Source organism: Sus scrofa, chromosome 13 (assembly GCF_054392235.1).
Source record: "Sus scrofa isolate SSC_HxYL_T2T_F1_AM1 chromosome 13, Sscrofa_HxYL_maternal_Yorkshire_Landrace_v2.0, whole genome shotgun sequence".
In the NCBI taxonomy this organism is placed as follows: domain Eukaryota; kingdom Metazoa; phylum Chordata; class Mammalia; order Artiodactyla; family Suidae; genus Sus; species Sus scrofa.
In genome coordinates, this window is record NC_139395.1 from 86,418,759 (window position 1) to 86,438,503 (window position 19,745).

Here is a 19,745-nt window from a genome sequence, read left to right on the forward strand (position 1 = left end):
AAAACCCTACCTCCTAAGAAGTAGGTACATCAGCCAAGCGTCAAGCACTGAGAAAGTACACATCTCTGTGTCCTGACTCAGTGTTACAGGTCCCCAAACACACCCACGTTAAGTGGAGCCACACTGGGGTAATCCTGTCCCAGTGACTACCATGACTGGGTGTGCAGAGGGCGGGCTAGGTGACCAGTAGGGATATTTAAGCCGAACCTGTGGGGAGTGGGTGTTACTAGGGGAAAGAAAAGCCAGGAGGAGGATTAGAAGTGCAGGTGTCCTCAGGTATAGAAGTTCATCTCAGTGAAATGGGCAAATTCTTACTGAGAAGTCCTTGAATTACCTCTGTGCCATCAAATTGTTTGTGCTAAGCTTGGTCACTTAGCAGTGTTCTCTGGGGGCGATGACAAGCCAGGTTCCAGGCCATGGTTCGTGGTTGCTACTGCAGAGTATAATGCAATGATGAAAATGAGGGACCATGGACTAGAATGTACCACTCTACTCAGTGCTCCCACCTGGTCTCCTCAGGCCCATCTAGGACTGCATGTTTTCTACAAGAGCAGAAAGGAAGGGTGAAAAATACCAAGTTTGTGATGCTGAAGACAGCATCACAACTACCCTTGCCATCATCTATGTATCAGCTACCTCAGAGGACAGGTTCGACACAGCTGGCTATCAGAATCTTTATGAAAAGATGACAAATCAGTCAAGTTCCTTGACAAGGTTGGTAGTGGAGCTGAAAACAGATGTGAAGCAGTTATGTTTAATGAATGCTCTTTCAATTCTAAGGCAAGCAAAAAGGATAATTACATGTACGAAAAACACTCTAATTTGGAGCATAAGCTCCAAAATACTAAGTTGTTCTCAGATTCCAGCCGCACCACTGGGGCTAAGAACTCGGTTACTCATCCCAGTAGTTTTCAATCCATGGCACCTAGAGTTACCTGGAAGCTTATTAAACACTGATGCTCAGGACCTACCTGACAATTACAAGCCAAATGTCTGCATCTCAACACCTACTCCCTAAGACCATTGTTAGGTTTTACACTTTTTAACTGCCTCAGCAAATCAGTAGCCCCGAATACTTCAGTTTACATAGAAATCCAGAGTCCAGTACAAAATATGTTCAAAACCTCTTCGAGGAGTTCCTGTGTGGCTCGGCAGTATGAACCCAACTAGTACCCATGAGGATACAGGTTCAATCCCTCGCCTCGTTTGGTGGGCTAAGGATCTGACGTTGCCATGAGCTGTGGTCTAGGCCAGCAACTGCAGCTCCAATTTGTCCCCTAGCCTAGGAACTTCTATATGCCACAGGTGTGGCTGTAAAAAGCAAAACAAACAACAAACCCTGAAAACAGGATGACCTTAGACTTCTAGTCTCCAGAATTGAGGAATAAATTTCTACTATTTAAAAAAAAAAAAAAAAAAGACACCTCTCTTTAGAGAACTTACATTTTCTACCACTTTTTAAATTACGGAGTTAAGCCTAACTTAGACTGTTACAAGTACCAAGAGTTCCAAAACAGAGTAATAAACAGAAAGAGTTCCCACAGTGCATTAAGAATCCAACTGCAGCAGCTTGGGCAGCAGCAGATGTGGGTTTGATCCCTGGCTGGAACAGTGCGTTAAGGGATAAAGCGTGGCTCGCATTCAATCCCTGGCCTGGGAACTTCCACGTGCCACAGCTACAGCCATTAAAAAGAGAGAGACAGGAGACAGATGGTAAAAGACCCATATGCACCAAAAATTTGACAGCCCCCAAAATCAAGATTTTGCTTCCAGCACTTAAAATACACAAGGTTACAAATGTACAAGAAAACATAATTGAAACCCCAAAGCTCTGCTACTAATGAAAGGTAAGCACGCCTTTTTCTACACAGTGGTGCAGTGCTGCCCTGGACTCCTGCAGTGTCACTAAGTTAATTCCATCACTGACCTTTCCTGTAAGACAGCATACTGGTTCTGCTCTGTGACAAAGAATGGGACTCCTGACTTATCTACTATAGGGAAAGGGAATAATCTTCTCAGTTGCTTTTAAAGTGTCAAAGCAAGAATGCACAGACCAGTCAAATGAGCATTTTTAAAACGTGTTTTGCTAGATTAGCAATAATGCATGTACTGTGGTTATGACATAGCTAAAAACTATTAACAGTGGAGCTTTCTACGCTACACATAAATTAGATGGAACACTCAAATAGAACATTGTATTAGGGAGTTCCTGTTGTGGTGTAGCAGAAGCAAATCTGACCAGTATCCGTGAGGATGTGGGTCTGATTCCTGGCCTTACTCAGTGGATTGGGGATCTGGCATCGCCACGAACTTTGGTTTCAGTCACAGATGTGGCTTGGATCCCTTGCTGCTGTGGTGCAGGCCAGCAGCTGTAGCTCCAATTTGACCCCTGGCCTGGGAATTTCCATATGCCTTGGGTGCAAGCCTAAAAAGCAAACAAAACACACAAAAGCCAGTATTAAATGAGCTTTCCACCTACAGCTAGGTGGACTTCACTCCCCAGTAAAAATGTCTGCCACGATTAGAAAACCAGGTACCTGACCTGACCCTAGAATTGCTACATGCTAAGGACAGCATGTTCCATGAATAATTTAACATATAATCAAAATAACTTTCTAAAACAAAAGGCAACTGCTGGGTACTACAAGTGGAGCACAATCGCTAATTTCTTCCCAGACAAAACATTTCAAGGCACTATATACAAATGTACCATTTTCTCCCTACAACTTTAAAATCTGACTGTATTTATAGAAAATCAACTTTTCCTTGTGTGACATTCAGTATTTACCAAGACCCTCAAAAACCATCAAGTGCCCTGCGTATCTCTCAGAACAGGCAAATTACATTCTTCATTTTTACCAACCATGTAACAAGTTTATGAACTCAAAGCAACATCCTTACAGGGAACAACAAATGCTAAAGGCATCAACTGAAAGGATGAGACCAAGATTTTCTAGGGAAATTTAGGCTGCCTTAATCACATTCTCTATCAACAGTAAAACTGATGGCATATATCAATAAACACTTTAAAGACATTCTTGCCAAATAAGCCTGTAGAGCAGGATGGAAGTATAAGGGATATAAACAAGTAAATGTCATCAAAGAAAATCAATCAGTAAATACAGAATATTCAAGAAAATCACACTAGTTTCTTCCAAAAAAAAAGAAAAAAATCAGGGCAGTTCCCTTTGTGAATCAGCAGTTAACAACCTGATTAGGACCCATGAGGATGTGGGTTTGATCCCTGGCCTTGGTCAGTTGGTTAAGGATCCAGTGTTGCCATGAGCTGTGGTATGCATCGCAGACACAGCTTGGATCCCACGTTGCTGTGGCTGTGGTGGAGGCCGGCGGTTGCAGCTCCGATTCAACCCCTAGCCTGGGAACCTCCACATGCCATGGGTGCAGCCCTAAAAAGCAAAAACAAAAAACAAAACAAAACAAAAAAACCCCAAAAACAATCAGGCTCATGAGACAGCAAAAGGAACTGTTAGGAGATGAAGGAAACATCAATCAAAGGCAACTTACAAAGCCCAGCTAGATCCTGGTATGGGAAAGCTGGCTACATAGGACTTGTGTGATACAACTGAGGTAATCTAAATTTTGTACTAGGTATCAGATGGTACAATAACATCAGATTCCTTAGGTATAATGGTATCATGACCCTGAGAGAACATCTAACTCACATGAGACGCATGCCAAAATACTCAGGTGAAATGTCACACATACAACCTACTCCCGAATGTCCAAAATTAACAGTTTGCTGTTAAACCTAAGGGGGGAGTATACACAGGAGTTCACTGTACTGATTATTTCCTAAATACCCTTACAAAACTCTTCAAAATAAGATTGGGGCAAGGGCTCCTCCAGATCCACTCATTTAAATCACTGAAGAAGAATCTTCAAGAAACAGAGAAGTAGGCAAAAAGGCAGCAAACCCTAACAGGTGAAAGCTGCAAACCCCCAAAACAAAACCATTCATGTATCAAGGCAATGGTACTATCTGAAAACTGTTTTTAAAAAGTAGCTTTAGGGGGAATTCCTGTCATAGCCCAGCAGAAAAGAAATCTGAGGAATCCAACTAGTATTCCCAAGGATGCAGGTTCAATCCTTGGCCTTGCTCAGTGGGTCAGGGATGTGGTGTTGCCATGAGCTGTGTAGGTCACAGATGTGGCTTGGATCCTGCGTTTCTGTGGCTGTAGCCAGCAGCTGTAGCTCTGTTCAATGACTAGCCTGGAACTTCCACATGCCCTAAGTATGGCCCTAAAAAGTTAAAAAAAAAGGGGGGGGGGACCTTTAGGAAATTCCTTTGTGGTGCAGCAGTTTAGGGAGGATCTAGCATTGCCAAAACTATATAGCACAGGTTGCAAGTACTGTGCAGGTTCCCTCCCTGTCCACATGCTGCAGGTGGCCAAAAAACAAAACAAAAAAGTAGCTTTAAAACCAAGTGGCAGAGTTCCTGTCGTGGCTCAGTGGTTAACAAATCCGACTAGGAACCATGAGGTTGCGGGTTCAATCCCTGGCCTTGCTCAGTGGGTTAAGGATTCAGCGGTGCCGTGAGCTGTGGTGTAGGTCGCAGATTCGGCTCGGATCTGGCGTTGCTATGGCTCTAGCGTAGGCAAGCAGCTACAGCTCTGATTAGACCCCTAGCCTGGGAACCTCCAAATGCCGCAGGAGTGGCCCTAGAAAAGGGAAAAAGACAAATAAGACCAAGTGGCGTATGGAGGTTGCCAGGCTAGGGGTCGAATCTCAGCTACCATTACTGGCCTACACCACAGCTCAGGGAAATGCTGAATCCTTAACCTACTGATTGAGGCCAGGAATCGAACCGGAAATCTCATGGTTCCTAGTCGGATACATTTCTACCGTGCCACAACAGGAACTCCAAAGCCAAGTTTTATAATAAAGCACTAATTCCTACACAAGCTGTTTTCGCTAGCTCCTAGCAATTAGCTGGACTTCCCTGCAAAACACAATGCACTTGTTCAGTCAACATCAATGTAAAGAAATGCTTTCTTATGAAAGCACACTTTATGGCCTGTGGCAAACAGGTCTGTAATTCTGCCTATCAAAGGGTATCCAACAACAGGCAGCAAATCCAGCACTAAGAACGGTGTGGAAATAGTAGTTCTATATTATCTCACTTGCTGTTCCACCTTTTCCACTTGAGGCTGGAGACCTTGGGGGGAAAACCACCTCATGTGCACTTCCCCCAATCCTGTAACAGAGGCCCTTGTAAAAGGGGCTTTCCTAATGCTGTTTCGTATCTGTGGCACAAACTAAAATTACCAAGGTATTTAATGTGCTTGGTTAACATGTGAAACATACCATTTGCTCAGTTTAAAAAAAAAAAAAAAAAAGCTTATATTCATAAGGAAATGAATGTGTCACAATTTCACTTTCATACCTGCTCTGGACTATTAATTTAACCAAGTTGAAACTGGCACAGGACAGCTGAAACACCAAATCTTAACACTGAAGTGATATACCATCACAAACTGACCAAACTCTACAAGGAGGGTGAATAATGCCCAATACATGCAAGGTGACGAAATCACAGGGCAGTGGGAGGGGGAAATGAACCAGGGTGGGAAATCTCCCATAGCTACATGGTCTATGTGTCATTTAGCTTGGGGCACAAAAACATCCACAGGGCACAGGGGAGGAAGGCTATCTGAGCGGCCAGCCTCAAGCAAGCTAAGCTTTTGGTAACTCATCTATAAAGTGAGTTCATTCAACAAGATGACTTCTAAGGTCCATCAACTCTAGGTAAGATTCCAGAGAAAAACAACCCAAGGAATCCAACATTTCAAATCCTCGTGAAGCCCAGCAAAATATGAAAGTCTAAAATAACATCAGAACTGTTGAAAATGGACAGAGAACAAACATTTAAGGCTATCATTAAAATGGATTAGGAAGAACTAAATTTTCTGTGTCCTTGCCAAATAACTGGCACCCAAGTATCAAAAGTCTGGCTTCCTCAGAACAGCAACTTTCATCACTGACAACATGGCTGAGTGAGCACAAAAAGAAAAGTCCAAACTGTTGACTTTCAGTCCTCCACACTCCCCTCTTTAATATGGCATTTTTAACTATATACATTAAGGAAAATTTGAAACAAACAAAAAGAACTTTAGTCAAACTCCCCTTCCTCCTCCAGCTTTATTGGATAGTTTAAAATTACATTTCTATTTTCTAGAACTTCAGTTGCTTTTACCATCTGACTTTTAAAAACTGATTACAGCAAATGAAACACAGTTGTCTAAGTGATATAGTATACAAAAATAACATCTTGATTTCTGTGAAAATGCATTTCTTTGCAGTTCCTGAATAGCTCCAAATTATGCTAACTCTGAGTATAGATGTTTTTACTCTGGGTTTTAGATTTAGTCTTCGAAAAAATGTGTTCTAAACCTTTGCCAACACCATCTGTATACCCAGCATCAATGCTGTGATGAAGTTGTTCCTGTTTAGACTTTTATCCCAAGTTTTCTTCCATAGCCATTAACACGCATGTTTGTCTTTTTATTTTGTTTACTCCCACTCAACTGTATGTTCTATGTAGGGCCTGATACAGATGTTACTTGATGTTATTTAATAGCTACTGAGGTCAGACAATCCAAGGCCATCATTATGCTAAAATTAAAAGTTATTTACGGAAGTTCATAGACACTTCCAGAATTGGTTTTACCTCCTACATGGGAACATATTCGAGAAACCCAGAACGGGCTTACTGGTCTGACTCAACTCTTCCCATTCATCAATCCCTATTCACCAGTGGCGTGGAAAGGGGGTTCTTTAACAAAGCATTATACATAACACCTCTACCAAACTAAACATAAACTTTTTTTGTAGTTAAATGCAGAAAGTCGATTTTTTTTTCCACCCCTTTCCTCCTTTTACACGGCAAGTAAAGCTCACTGGCCTGGGAGTAGCCTCTATCTGCCAACCTTTGGCCAGTGAAGAGGATTCAGAGAAAATAATACAACCATCAATCAGAAAAGGAGGGGCGACAAAGGAAAATAATTAAGCTGTGGCCTCAATCGTGCATTCCCGTGCAAGGTGCCCTGACTCGCCACAGCGGTAACAGTTGACTTCACTCGTCTTGCTGCAGTTGATGGCTACATGACCAGTTTCGCCACACCTAAAAAAGGAAATTAAAACAGTTTTCACAATGGTGCTCAGCAAATGTAAAGCTGTACTCAAGCAATAGTTATTGCAAAACAAAAAGCAATGACAAGTGAAGCAATGTATTTTTGTTTTCAAGACAATCTTTTTTTCCATTTTCCATGGCATATGGTAGTTGCTAGGCTAGGGAGTGAACACAAGCCATAGCTTTGGCAAGACTAGATCCTTTAACCCACTGTGCTGGGGTGGGGATTGAACCTGCACCTTTGCAGTGATTGGAGCCACTGCAGAGACAATACCGGATCCTTAACCTGCTGTACCACATTGAAGACACCAAAGCTGTGGGAGTTCTCACTGTGGCTCAATAGGTTAAGGAATGGACAATGTCTCTGATGTCTCTGTAAAGATGTGTTTTCAACCTTGGCCTTGCACAGTGGGTTAAGGATCCAGGTGTTGATACAAGCTGGGTGTAGGTCTGCAGTTGCAGTTCCTAGCCCGGGAACTTCCATATGCGGCAGGTGCAGCCCTACAAAGAAAAAAAATGCAAAAGTTGTGCATGCTGTCCAGCTACCATAATCCACAAGTTATTATGATAGAATACTGACTAATATGCAGACAGACTGGTATACATGCCTAAACTCTCTCTCATCTGGTCAGAGCCAAGTCCCAGGTTTACTGACATACCACGTCCCTCCATTTGTAGCTAACTCACCTCCACAAGAATCTGTGCCGTGAGTCTCCCCCAGCAACACCCCAACAACTCACCTATAGCACTTCACTTTGGTGCAGTCTTTCTGAATGTGCCCAAACTCTCCACAAGAATAGCACTTCTGCTCATCCGCGTGGTCACAGTCGCGGGCCAGGTGGCCGGGTTTGCCGCAGTTGTAGCAGCACTGCTCTCGCTCTCTCTTGGGCTCCTTGCAGTCCTTGGCAATGTGGCCTCCTCTACCGCAGTTATAGCAGGCTTCAACAATAAGGAAAAGAGGCAAACCCAGACTATAAAACCTTAAAGATGTCACTATGTTTCAAACCATACCACACACTACCTAAGAAATGGAAAATCCTTCCCAAGGCAGTGGTACATGCTCACCTCTCCAGGTTCTAGAAGAGTATGAGAAGGAAGTATTAAATACTTACCATCCTCTTGGAGATCACAATCCTTGGCAAGATGACCAGACTCACCACAGCGGTAACAGATGTCTGGAAGAGACGAAGAAACAAACTGGAAACCTATTTTGGACAGAAACAAAAAGAATTTGGCTAATTAGATGAGTCTTGATACTAATGAATACTGAAGTACTTCAAAATTTTTTATTCGACAAAAATACCTCTATCCGAGGTAAAACCACCTCTGCCACGGCTTCTCATTCCACGACCACGGCCCCCACCAGTGGGGCACTCCCGGGCCCAGTGGCCAGATCGTCCACACTTGAAGCATTCATTGCTGCTCATGGCTGCAGTTAGATCTTCAAAATACCAAAAACGACAACATCAAACCACTTGAAATTACTTTCAGCTTTTTTTCCCCTTTTAGTGTATTCTGGATAATTATTCTGGAGGGAAAAAAGCCAACCAATATATTGGTTAGAAAAATAATCACACAACTATATATTTATGCATTATATACCTATTGTGAAATATTCCAAAAGTTTTAAATGAATCATAAAACATGTATTTCCATACAATTTCTGATCCTTAAAATCATTAAGATTATGCACACATGGAACATACACATAATTCAGTTATTGATAGGATGATGAGATTTATAGGGATAGTATCAATGAACATCCATCATCAGAAAAAATTAGTAATACCTCATCCGAGGCCCAACTTAATGGACACATTTTCATGAGCACAAGCCCATAAATGATACTGTGAGCAACTGGAAGTCATTTCCTGGTTATAAAACTGAACTAACCCAATGCAGCTATAGTACACGCAGATTCTAAGAGTAGATGAAGAAAAAATTCTCCTCTGCAACCGTCACACCTACACAGTGCTAGGGTAATATACACAGCAGACATGTTAAAGCACTGGGACCCTTTTCCACTTTCCTATTCTACCATTCCCAAATTTTTCTGTAACTTTACATTTAAAACAAGGATACTTGGGGTTTCATAATAGACTCCTTTATTGGGTACTGTTTCAGAATAAAAGTAAAATTCCAACTAAAGCAAATACATTTTATACTTCTTACATAACAATCTAAAAATAAGCAGGGGCTATTCCTAGAACAGAATAGAATGGAATGGAATAGAACAGAAAGGAATGCTGCAGGACAAATTCCTAGTAAAGTGGCCTTTAAAAAGTAAACTAGCTAAAAACAATGTAACCTTTACATTTGCACACTTCTGTATCTAAACATTTTTACCCTTCACTCCAGTGTCAAACAATGGTATACAAGTTTTAGAAACACCCTCTGAAAGCCAAGCATAAGTGCACCATTAGCAGAGCAAATGGTTTCAGCTAAATAAAAATGACTGTATAGTGGAATTATCCACCCAACCACAGTACTGAAACCTAAATGGCACTAAGAAAAATGATAACATCATTTCCCCTATCCTCTGCTTTCAGTAACTGGTTCATCATTAGGCTGTAGAGAAACCTAGCTACTGAAGATTATGCTAAAATTATTAGTTTAAAAAGTTTCCACTGTCAAACACTTAGAAGCCCAACTCTCTGCAATCAGAGCCAGGATAAACCCTCAGAGGAATCTTTTGACCAACTCTTGCCATTTGCTGTATCAACTTACTACCTAAAGGGGGAAGAGGGAGAGAGCCTGTATGGGTTACTTGTAGTCAGTTTCAGATGCACAATGCAGGTTTCCAGTCAGATGAAATCAGCCAGTGCAGATTCAAAACTTACTTATTTTTGCAAAACTTGAGACTGCATTTGGTTTCTTATACTGGTGCTAGCATTCTGTCACGTGGAGTGCTGGATTCCACCAAGGAATACTCAGGATTAAAAAATGACTAAGCATGGGAGTTCCCACTGTGGTACAGCAGGTTAAGAATTTGACTGCAGGAGTTCCCGTTGTGGCTCAGTAGTAACAAACCCAACTAGTATCCATGAGGATGTAGGTTTGATCCCTGGCCTCACTCCGTGGGTCAAGGATCTGGTGTTGCCGAGAGCTGTGGTACAGGTCAAAGATGTGCCTTGAATCCGAGTGGCTGCAGCTGTGGCTGGCAGCTGCAGCTCTGATTTGACCCCTAGCCTGGGAACTTCCATGTGCCAAAGGTGTGGCACTAAAAAGTAAAGAATCCGACTGCAGTGGGTCAGGTCACTGACGAGGTACAGGTTCGATCCCCAGTCTGGCACAGTGGATTAAAGGATCCAGTGTTGCCACAGCTGTGCCTCAGATTTAATCCCTGGCCCAGGAACTTCCATATACTGCAGGTGTGGCCATAAATTTTTAAAAAATCAGCAGCATCTAAAATGATCACAGAAAAAAAGCAGCTTATGCCACCTTATCCTCCCTCAATCCCATTTTCATTTTGTTCTTTTCCAGTTTAGTTGGACCAATTGAGCACATTTAACTATTGCTCCCAAAGAGTTCTTCAAACAAAGGATCACTTTAAAGGTAACCCAGGCAATCTGTTAAGTTCTGGGTTTTATTTTTATTTGTTTTTTTTGTTTGTTTTTTGGGTTTTTTTTTTTTTTTTTTTTTTTTTTGCTGCACCCACTCCACACAGCAACCCAAGCCACTAGTGACAACGCCAGATCCTTAACCCACTGCACCACCAAGGAACTCGAACAAGTTGAGTACGATAAATAATTTCAAAAAAATTCTCATCTTTTAGAAAAATCCTATATTCATTATGCATTATTTATATATTTTTAATGGCCACATCTGCAGCATATGGAAGTTTGTGGACTAGGGGTCTAATTGGAACTGCAGCTGCCAGCCACACTGGATCCAATCCACATCAACAACCTATGCCACAGCTTGTGGTAACACTGGATCCTTCATGACACTATGTTGTGTCCTTAAACTATCAGCCACAATCGGAACTCCGAACATGCACTTTTTAAAGCTAAAGAGATGATGGTTCCGGGCAACATGGCTTTTAGACTGCTGCTTTAAAAGCACCTCTTGGGGAGTTCCCGTCGTGGCGCAGTGGTTAACGAATCCGACTAGGAACCATGAGGTTGAGGGTTCGATCCCTGCCCTTGCTCAGTGGGTTAACGATCTGGCGTTGCCATGAGCTGTGGTGTAGATTGCAGACTCGGCTTGGATCTTGAGTTGCTGTGGCTCTGGCGTAGGCTGGCAGCTACAGCTCCAATTAGACCCCTAGCCTGGGAACCTCCATATGCCGCGGAAGCAGCCCAAGAAATGGCAAAAACAAAAAAACAAAACAAAACAAAAAAAACAATAAAAGCACCTCTTGGAGTTCCCGTCGTGGCACAGTGGTTAACGAATCTGACTAGGAACCATGAGGTTGCGGGTTCGATCCCTGCCCTTGCTCAGTGGGTTAAGGATCCAATGTTGCCATGAGCCGTGATGTAGGTTGCAGACGTGGCTCGAATCCTGTGTTGCTGTAGCTCTGGTGTAGGCCGGTGACTACAGCTCCGATTCGACCCCTAGCCTGGGAACCTCCATATGCTGAGAGAGCGGCCCAAGAAATGGCAAAAAGACAAATAAATAAATAAAAGCACCTCTTATTTATGTCATAATGGTAAAGTTCAAAAGAAATATATGATGACTCATGTTTATCAGTGAAATAAACAGCAGTTAAAATTTTAGGTTTACTTTCAGCACAGAAATACTCAAGGGAAACTACGTAATCACTTAGGATAGACGATGACAGAAAATAATATAAGAAAAGGAATGTACATATATGTATGGCTAGGTCACTTTGCTATATAGCAGAAACAGACACAACTCTGTAAATCAACTATACATTAAAAATCTAGCTACTCAAGGAGTGATTAACCTACGTGTGGATTTTCCATGAACTGTTTCTTTCTCCCTCTTTGGCCAAGCCACTCCCAATCAGCCAGTCTACATTTTCACTGACTCTTTAGTTAACACCAACCCAATGGATTCTCGCTAAGTTTTAAAGGCATGCTAAATATCCTAGGAGGCAGGCCCCCATCCTAATACTTATCTTACATACAAATTTATTATAAAGCCTTTGGAGAATCTCATGCTTTTCCTTAGGAAAACCAGAGGAAGTAAGGTAAGAGAGCTGCACAGCTCCCTGATTCTCACTGCCTATGACTGCTCTTGGTTGGAATTTTGCTGCACTGTCCTGCCTCTGCCTCCACCTGTCACAACCTTTTCCAACCTTCAGGGGCCACTCAAATGCCAACTCTATAAAAGAACCTGACCACATCGCCCAGCATGGAATGGTCCCTCCTCCTATTAAGTCCCAGGGCACTTTCTAAAACCTGGCTTATTGCACCACCATTTTGCCTTGTTTCGTATTCTCTGAAGGCAGAGAACAAGTAATTCACCTTTGAATCATTATAATCCCTCATATAATTATCCTTTTATTAACAGTTATAACTCAGTATTTTTACTGATCAGGTTGTTTTTGGGGGAGGCACTCCAGTAGTCATTTGCTGAATGAAACAAACTGTGTTTCTTGTACAGACCCAATCCAATCTGAGCAAGTATTGGCAATAAAACACCTGAATTCTTGCTATCACAAGAGCTACTGCACCATTAATTTAAAGTAGCCATGTACTTTCAGAGTTCCCACTGTGGCGTGTTGTGATCAGCAGCATCATAGGAGCGCTGGAACAGGGGTTCAATCCCAGAAGGGTTAAGGATCTGCCATTGCCACAGCTGCCGCTTAGGTCTCTGCTGTGGCTCTTATCTGATCCCTAGCCCAGGAGCTTCATATGCCACAGAATGACCAAAAATGGGGGGTGGGGAGTAGCAATGTATTTTCAATTATTACTCATTAATGACAGACTATAATCACACTAAATTCAGTATGCATTTCAGATTGTCTAATAAACACCCCCCCAACAAGTGAGAAAATTCCACCCCAGGTCACTAAAAAGTCAGCAGCCAAGCCAGGATTTCTAAATTGCCATCCAGACTTTTCCTATTACTCCAAGAATTCACAATCAACCAGACCTCAGTAATATTTCATGGAAAGCTACAAAACATATATACTAATTTAAAAAACAAATATTTTATCTTCACTGTTACCAGAAGAGCGTACATATTTTTCTCCCTTTTGCTTCTATAAACCACTATCTATACCCATGTATCCTCACACAGTATAAATAGATCTGGGGAGTTCCCGTCAAGGCTCAGTGGTTAACAAATCCGACTAGGAACCATGAGGTTTCGGGTTCGGTCCCTGGCCTTGCTCAGTGGGTTAAGGATCCGGTGTTGCGGTGAGCTGTGGTGTAGGTCGAAGATGTAGCTCAGATCTGGTGTTGCTATGGCGTAAGCCGGCGGCTACAGCTCGGGATTAGACCCCTAGCCTGGGAACCTCCATATGGCTCAGGAGCAGCCCTAGAAAAGGCAAAAAGACGAAAGGAAAAAAAGATCTGGGAACCACAGGAAAGCCTGGGTTAACCACTTAACCCAGCTTAACCACTGGCTGTGTTACCTCAAGACACCTGACCCCTCCTCCTGTTTCTATTTTAAAAAGATAAAACTGATCTGTGGTGAGAATTGTTACCTGGTGCCCTGTGCTGAAGGGTTTATGTCTTCTGCTTACATATTCTTTCCTGTCCACTCGTCCCCCAAGAAGACAGGTAGTTTAGAACTGGGTCCAACCTGCACAGCAGGCTTTGAGTGGGGCTAACTCTGTTTATACTCACTTCCCTCCCATTTAGTTTACTTCCTGAAAGGAAGGCAGAAGCAGCACAAGGAGAAAAGGGGTGAATTCCAAGTGACTTCACATTTTCAACAATAGGAATTTGTGTCCATTTTGATTATTGTGTATGGAATTTTCACACACAAAAATGTGGCAGGAACACAAGGCAAGCTAGGCAGGAGTAAGACAGTAGTCAAGATATACTGAGGGGGATTTCTCATCGTGGCACAGCAGAAATGAAATCTGACTAGCATCCATCAGGACACAGGTTCGATCCCTGGCCTCACTCAGTGGCTTAAGGATCCAGCGTTGCCGTGAGCAGCGTTGTAGGTCGCAGAAGTAGCTCGAAACTGATGTGGCTGTGGTGTGGGCTGGCTGCAACTGTGGCGTTAAGTAGCTGCAGCTCAGATCCGACCCCTAGCCTGGGAACCTCCATGTGCTGCGTGTGCAGCCCTAAGGGAAAAAAAAAAAAAAAAGATATACCGAGGGGCTATGTATGCTGAACTACGAGGTCTATTTCACAGATTTTGCACTTATCTAGGCTCTAAGGCTTACATTCTGGATTTGGTACCAAAACACTAATGGTCATGAAAATTTGTCTTCAAGTATGGTTAACTCTACCCTATTTCTGATACTAAGAACAAAACCAGTAAACCACTTAAATCTTAAGACTAACACTGAATTAACTAACTCTATAAATACACTTAAGAAGCAAAAGGCAAGTGGGGAAGAGGTAACATAAAGCAGTTGATGGAGACCTGGATAGCTTGTTTTATGTGGTTTTCCTAACACAGCTGTAATTACTCACAGTTTTTGAGTAATTTTCCCTAAGTTTAGGGTTACCCCTGACTCATCTGCGTTGTTGGCCTAACTGCATTTATACCACAGTGGAGCTTCTGTGCCCTGAATGCACTCGCCCGTTATCACGCTCTAATAAGTCAGTTTAGTGACCCAACATGGTACTCAAACACTCAGACTGCTGTAATAAAATTAAACTACAGATGGAATGGAAGGAAGCAAATTATCTTGTGCATAAACTGCATTCTGGCCAGAATAATGTAGAACAGAGTACAATACTAGGAGCAATTCTGGTTCTTACCCTGGTTCCCGCGTGACCTTGTTTACTTACATCCATTTCTGCCTGCCCTGAAGGGTTTTAATTAGTAGCTAAATACCATGAGTCAAGGGTTAATAAACACATTATAATCCTTACAACTTTGAAAGCTATATATTTTTATTCACATCTACTGATAAGGAAGCTTTAGATCTGAGACTAAATGAGTTATCCAAATCCATACAACAAAAAAGTTCTAGAGTCAGGATTTCAACAATTGGCTGTAAATCTTCTTATGAGGCTTTTGTGAGGAGTAAGTGATAAAGTACATAATGCTATCATAAGAGTACACCAATTTAGATAAGTGAAACTAAAACTAGAACTGTTAAGTTTTAAAAAATCTTTACCCATAACAGTTCCCTTGTGGTGTGGTGGGTTAAGGATCCAGCTTGTCACTGCAGTGGCTTAGGTCCCTGCTGAGGTATGGGTTCGATCCCTGGCCCAGAACTTCCACATGCCAAGGTTGCCGCCAAAAAACAAAATACGTACACCCAAGAATGAATTTAAAGCCTCTTATGGTCTATAACCTTGAAACAGAGAGAACATAGGAGTGTTACCACAAACCCAAAGACTGGCAACCTGATTTCATTGGTTACTTCACTTGTTTGTAATGATGGAGCCACTCCAGGTGATCATTGTACCGAATTCTCCAAGTCCTGATTAACAGAGTCTATCTACTTACAACTTGGATTGGTGGCCAAAAGCTCTCATTTTATTACTCCAGCAGTTTTTTACAACATGAAAATGGTGCACAGTTTACTGGAATCTCTCCACAGCATGCCCGTACTGCAGCGGCATCTGACACTGCCAGAATAGGAGTTCTATTAAATGAGACAGTACAGAAAGGGCCTTCTCCACATAGCAGGCCAGGATGCCTTGGCATCAGTCGTCTGCTCTCCACTTACTGTCAGAAGGCTAGGAAGAGGAAAGAAGCCAACAATTTTTTAAAAAGAAAACTCTCTCTTGCAGAGTAGGGGGGGCGTGGGCAAAAATTTCTCTTGTGGTCTAGCCTTTAGAGGAGATTAATCATTCCAATTAGCCAAACTGTGGTTCTATTCCTTTTAAGCACCCATTTGGTATGTTCCTACATACATACCACATATTTTAATTAGATTCTAAGATAAAGAGAATCCAAACAATCACAAAACCTTATTACAAAACCCATTTATAATACCCTAAAAAAATATCATTTCTGCCTGTTCCAGATGTTCAAATTCAAGTATGATAAATGCCCCTTAGTCTTCCACTGATTCAGCTCAAAATACTTAAGACCCCACATTTGTCTGAAATACCTATCCTGTTATCAGTATGAAAAGGAATGTGGACCTTTCGGTTGCCAAGAAAAACTTACCCAAGTTATCTAATGTGACACATTAGACAGTATACAAACATATACTGTTAGCTTTTTAAAAAAACTGTTGACAAGAGTTGCAATTTGGAAAAAAATTTAAGTCCTAATTCAGCCCTTGGGAACCTAATAAATTATTCCTTTTATATTCTAGTACAGAGAACTCCCTGTAGACAAGAATCAGGCTCGACAAACTAAAAACAGCATGAATCTATGTACGTGGCACTTTGTAGGTGTTTAAGTCATGGCCACAGTAGTTTTTAAAAAGCATTTGAAAATAACTGCTCTGCAGAGGGAGAAAAAAAGGCCTGACAGAACTTTTCATCTCCTTAAAACCTTCAAAACCTTACATGCGACTTGAGCAAAATAACAAGGCTAATTTAAATTAAGGTTAACCTATTGCTGCAAAAAGTAACGGGGTGTCTCTCCAAAATTGGGTCAAATAGGAAAAAGGGGGAAAAACCTATTTTAAGAAGTTGTCATTTGGGGGGTAAAAGATGAGGACCGTAAATCAATCCTCCAGTATCTTAAAAAAACTAATCCAGACTCTTGGCTTCTTTTTATCTTACTCTTTCTGTGGGTCCTTCCGAATAATGCTTGAAACACACTATCTGAAGTCACAGAAGAAAACAGAGCCATGTTTTCTTTTCCTAAGACCCCTGAGACCCGATGCAGTCACTTCCTTTGGAAGTGCCCTGTGGCTGAGGCCATGTGGTTAACATGTGGCAACAAGCATAAGCCTTACCCATAATAAAATCAACACCCAAACTCAAATGTGGGCGATTATGCCATTCTAAAATAGGTTTTCATGTTTAAAAAAACCAAATAGAGGTTGGCTAATTTATCTTCTCGCCTCGTTTTTAGATTAAATTGTGTTTGTGTTCGTTTCACCTATCCCAAAGAAGCAGCAAAGGTTACTTCTGATGCTACGATCTTGGAAGTTTAACAAATCCATATTTTCTTCTGACAATGAGGTTTTTAAAAAACCTCTCTAACTTCAATCACTGTTGATTCAAGGAAAGTGGGCCCTATCTGTCCCACTCCAAACTGCAACCTTAGATAAGTAACTTAGCATTTCAATGACGACAAAAACCCAAGAGCCAGGGAACTAACCAGTACGGAGTGTGAATCCCAAAGGCTCAAGGCCTTCCCCAGGGTGTCCCCCACCCTACTCAGAGACCTTCTCCAAGGCCCTCTTCCGATCCCACAGAGCCCTTGGCACATGGCCCGCGCCAGGACCAGTCCCCTCCTCCCTCCACTCTGAGGCCTCTCCCCCCACACGGCCCCCTCCCAGCACGTTCCCGCCAAATCCACCCCCGCCCCGCAGCCCCCAGAGCCCTAGCCTCCGCCCCAAGGGCGCGCGGCCTCGTCGGCTGCGAGGCTGGGCCTGGGCGCGGCCTGGGAGCAGGCGGCGCCGCGTACCGGGCGGAAGACGGCCGACCGTGGGGCGCTGACCTGGCCCGGGGCGGCGACAGCCGCGTTTCCCGCCTGACGCAGCAGCCGCGCAGGCCGGAGCGCGGCCGCCATCGCCGCCTCCCCGCGCCCGGCCCGCCGCACGCGGGTCCGCCCGCACCCCGGCCCCTGATCCCACTCCGGCCTCACCTTCGGCGTCTGAGCGGTCCGCAGCGGCGGAGACTCGGACGCAGGCCGGGGACGGCGGCTCGCAAGACAGCGGCTGTTTATTTTCAGGGTCCTTGCCTGCGCCACACGCGGATCTGCACACGGCCCCACACACGCCGCTGCGCACGGCTCTCCTCCGCCTCGCCCACGCGGCCAATCAGCGCGCGGGGCTGAGGGGTCCAATCAGAGCCTTCCGACGCGGTACGGAGGCGGAGCTCTTCCTCCGCGCGCGCAGCCTTTCCCGACGTGCTCCGCGCGCGGCCTTTCCCGCTCGCACCCGCACCCCGCGCGACCTGGGAAGGTCGGGGGTGCTGGCTTCGGGGCCCAGCAGCCAGCGGCGACGCCGGGTCCCGGGGGCGGGTTTCAAGGAAGCGGCTGTGGTCGGCATGGGGAGAGCTCCTCGCGGTGTCCGGCTCCGGAAGAGCGTCTGCCCGCAGGCTCTTGGCTCCGAGGCGGCCGGAGCCCGGCCCCACTTCCGGAGGCTTTCTGTTTGGGGAAGTCAGGCTGCCGAGTCACGCAGGTGTCCGTGGCTGCGCCCGCAGACCTGAGATCATTAGGGTTTTTTGTTTTTTTGTTTTTCTGTCTTTTTAGGGCCGCACTTGTGGCATATGGAGGTTCCCAAGCTAGGGGTCAAATCGGAGCTGTAGCTGATGGCCTACACCACAGCTCTGGGCAATGCCGGATCCTTAACCCACTGAAAGAAGCCAGGGATCAAACCTGTGTCCTCATGGATGCTAGTCAGATTAGTTACTGCTGAGCCACAACTGGCAACTACTGTTGGGGTTTTTCTGTAGCCTGGCAGAACCCCGGAGTCCTTGCGTCTTCCACCTCCAGTATGGATACACCCTGTCCCAAGTCAAAAGTCCTGAGGAGGAAAGGGGCCCTTCATGGGGAGCGGAACGGGGGGGAGGGGGGGGCAGAGGCTGCCCCTGGCCTCCCCCCCCCAAGTGCCTGTCACCAGTGGAGCTTACTGGGTGACTCCTGCGATGTAGGCCAGAGGGAGAGATGTCCGGCCTGGGCCCTCACGGTCTTGCAGTGGCCTTTAGATTTTCTCCAAAAGAGGTTGTGTATGTAGCATAGATACTCTGACATGGTGAAATATAAACTATTAAATGAAAACTGAAAACTTACAGTATTTTGTGTCCTCTTTTGGAAGGGTTTTTATTTAAAACATGGAAAAAATGGAAGAGGCCTGAGTCTGTTGAGCCCTGAAAGTTCCTGAAGTTACTACAGTCTCATCCTAACTTGATATGCTCCTGAGGCTAGTGTTGCCACACGTTGGCTGGTATATCCCAGGAATGGACTCTTCATTCTTTTAATGGCTATCCTACTCTTTGAAAGTAAGTGCTTACATATATTAACACGTTAAACCTGGGATGATCAGTCCTTGTGCGTAGCATTAGTTGGCAGATGGCTGTGTAGGCCCAAGCTTGCCACTCACCTGGTTTCACCTTAGACAATCCTAGTCCAAAGGCTGGCCTCTTTTTTTTTTTTTTCTTTGGCCTTTTTAGGGCCGCACCTACAGCATATGGAGGTTCCCAAGCTAGGAGCTGAATCAGAGCTGTAGCTGCCGGCCACAGCCACAGCCACATCAACACTGGATCTGAGCAGTGTCTGCAACCTACACCACAGCTTGCTGGCAACCAGCTGAGCAAGACCAGGGTCAAACCCATGTCCTCATGAGTTCCTTACTGTTCAGCCATGTCAGGAACTCCCTGTATGGCTTCTTAGATCACGTTTTTGAGGAGGCAATAGA

At 44.0% G+C, this 19,745-nt stretch overlaps 1 protein-coding gene across 14 annotated transcripts in view; it reads right to left on the reverse strand.

Moving 5' to 3' along the window:
- Window positions 1-6,140: 6,140 nt before the first annotated feature.
- The window catches only part of CNBP (CCHC-type zinc finger nucleic acid binding protein), a 72,626-nt gene continuing 59,021 nt past the window's right edge, over window positions 6,141-19,745 (reverse strand). Inside the window, exons 1-5 of one of the 14 annotated variants that reach the window (XM_021069426.2) lie at window positions 17,972-18,090; window positions 8,475-8,591; window positions 8,263-8,355; window positions 7,891-8,089; window positions 6,141-7,141 (exon numbers count right to left, since the gene is read on the reverse strand). In XM_021069426.2, the coding sequence (XP_020925085.1) occupies window positions 7,024-7,141; window positions 7,891-8,089; window positions 8,263-8,355; window positions 8,475-8,577 (513 nt within the window). In that variant the 5' untranslated portion in view covers window positions 8,578-8,591; window positions 17,972-18,090 and the 3' untranslated portion in view covers window positions 6,141-7,023. Of the gene's footprint in view, window positions 7,142-7,890; window positions 8,093-8,262; window positions 8,356-8,453; window positions 11,018-11,429; window positions 16,294-17,971; window positions 18,091-19,745 lie in introns of those variants that run through there. The other 13 variants (XM_021069425.2, XM_021069424.2, XM_021069423.2 and 10 more) reach the window with 13 other exon arrangements.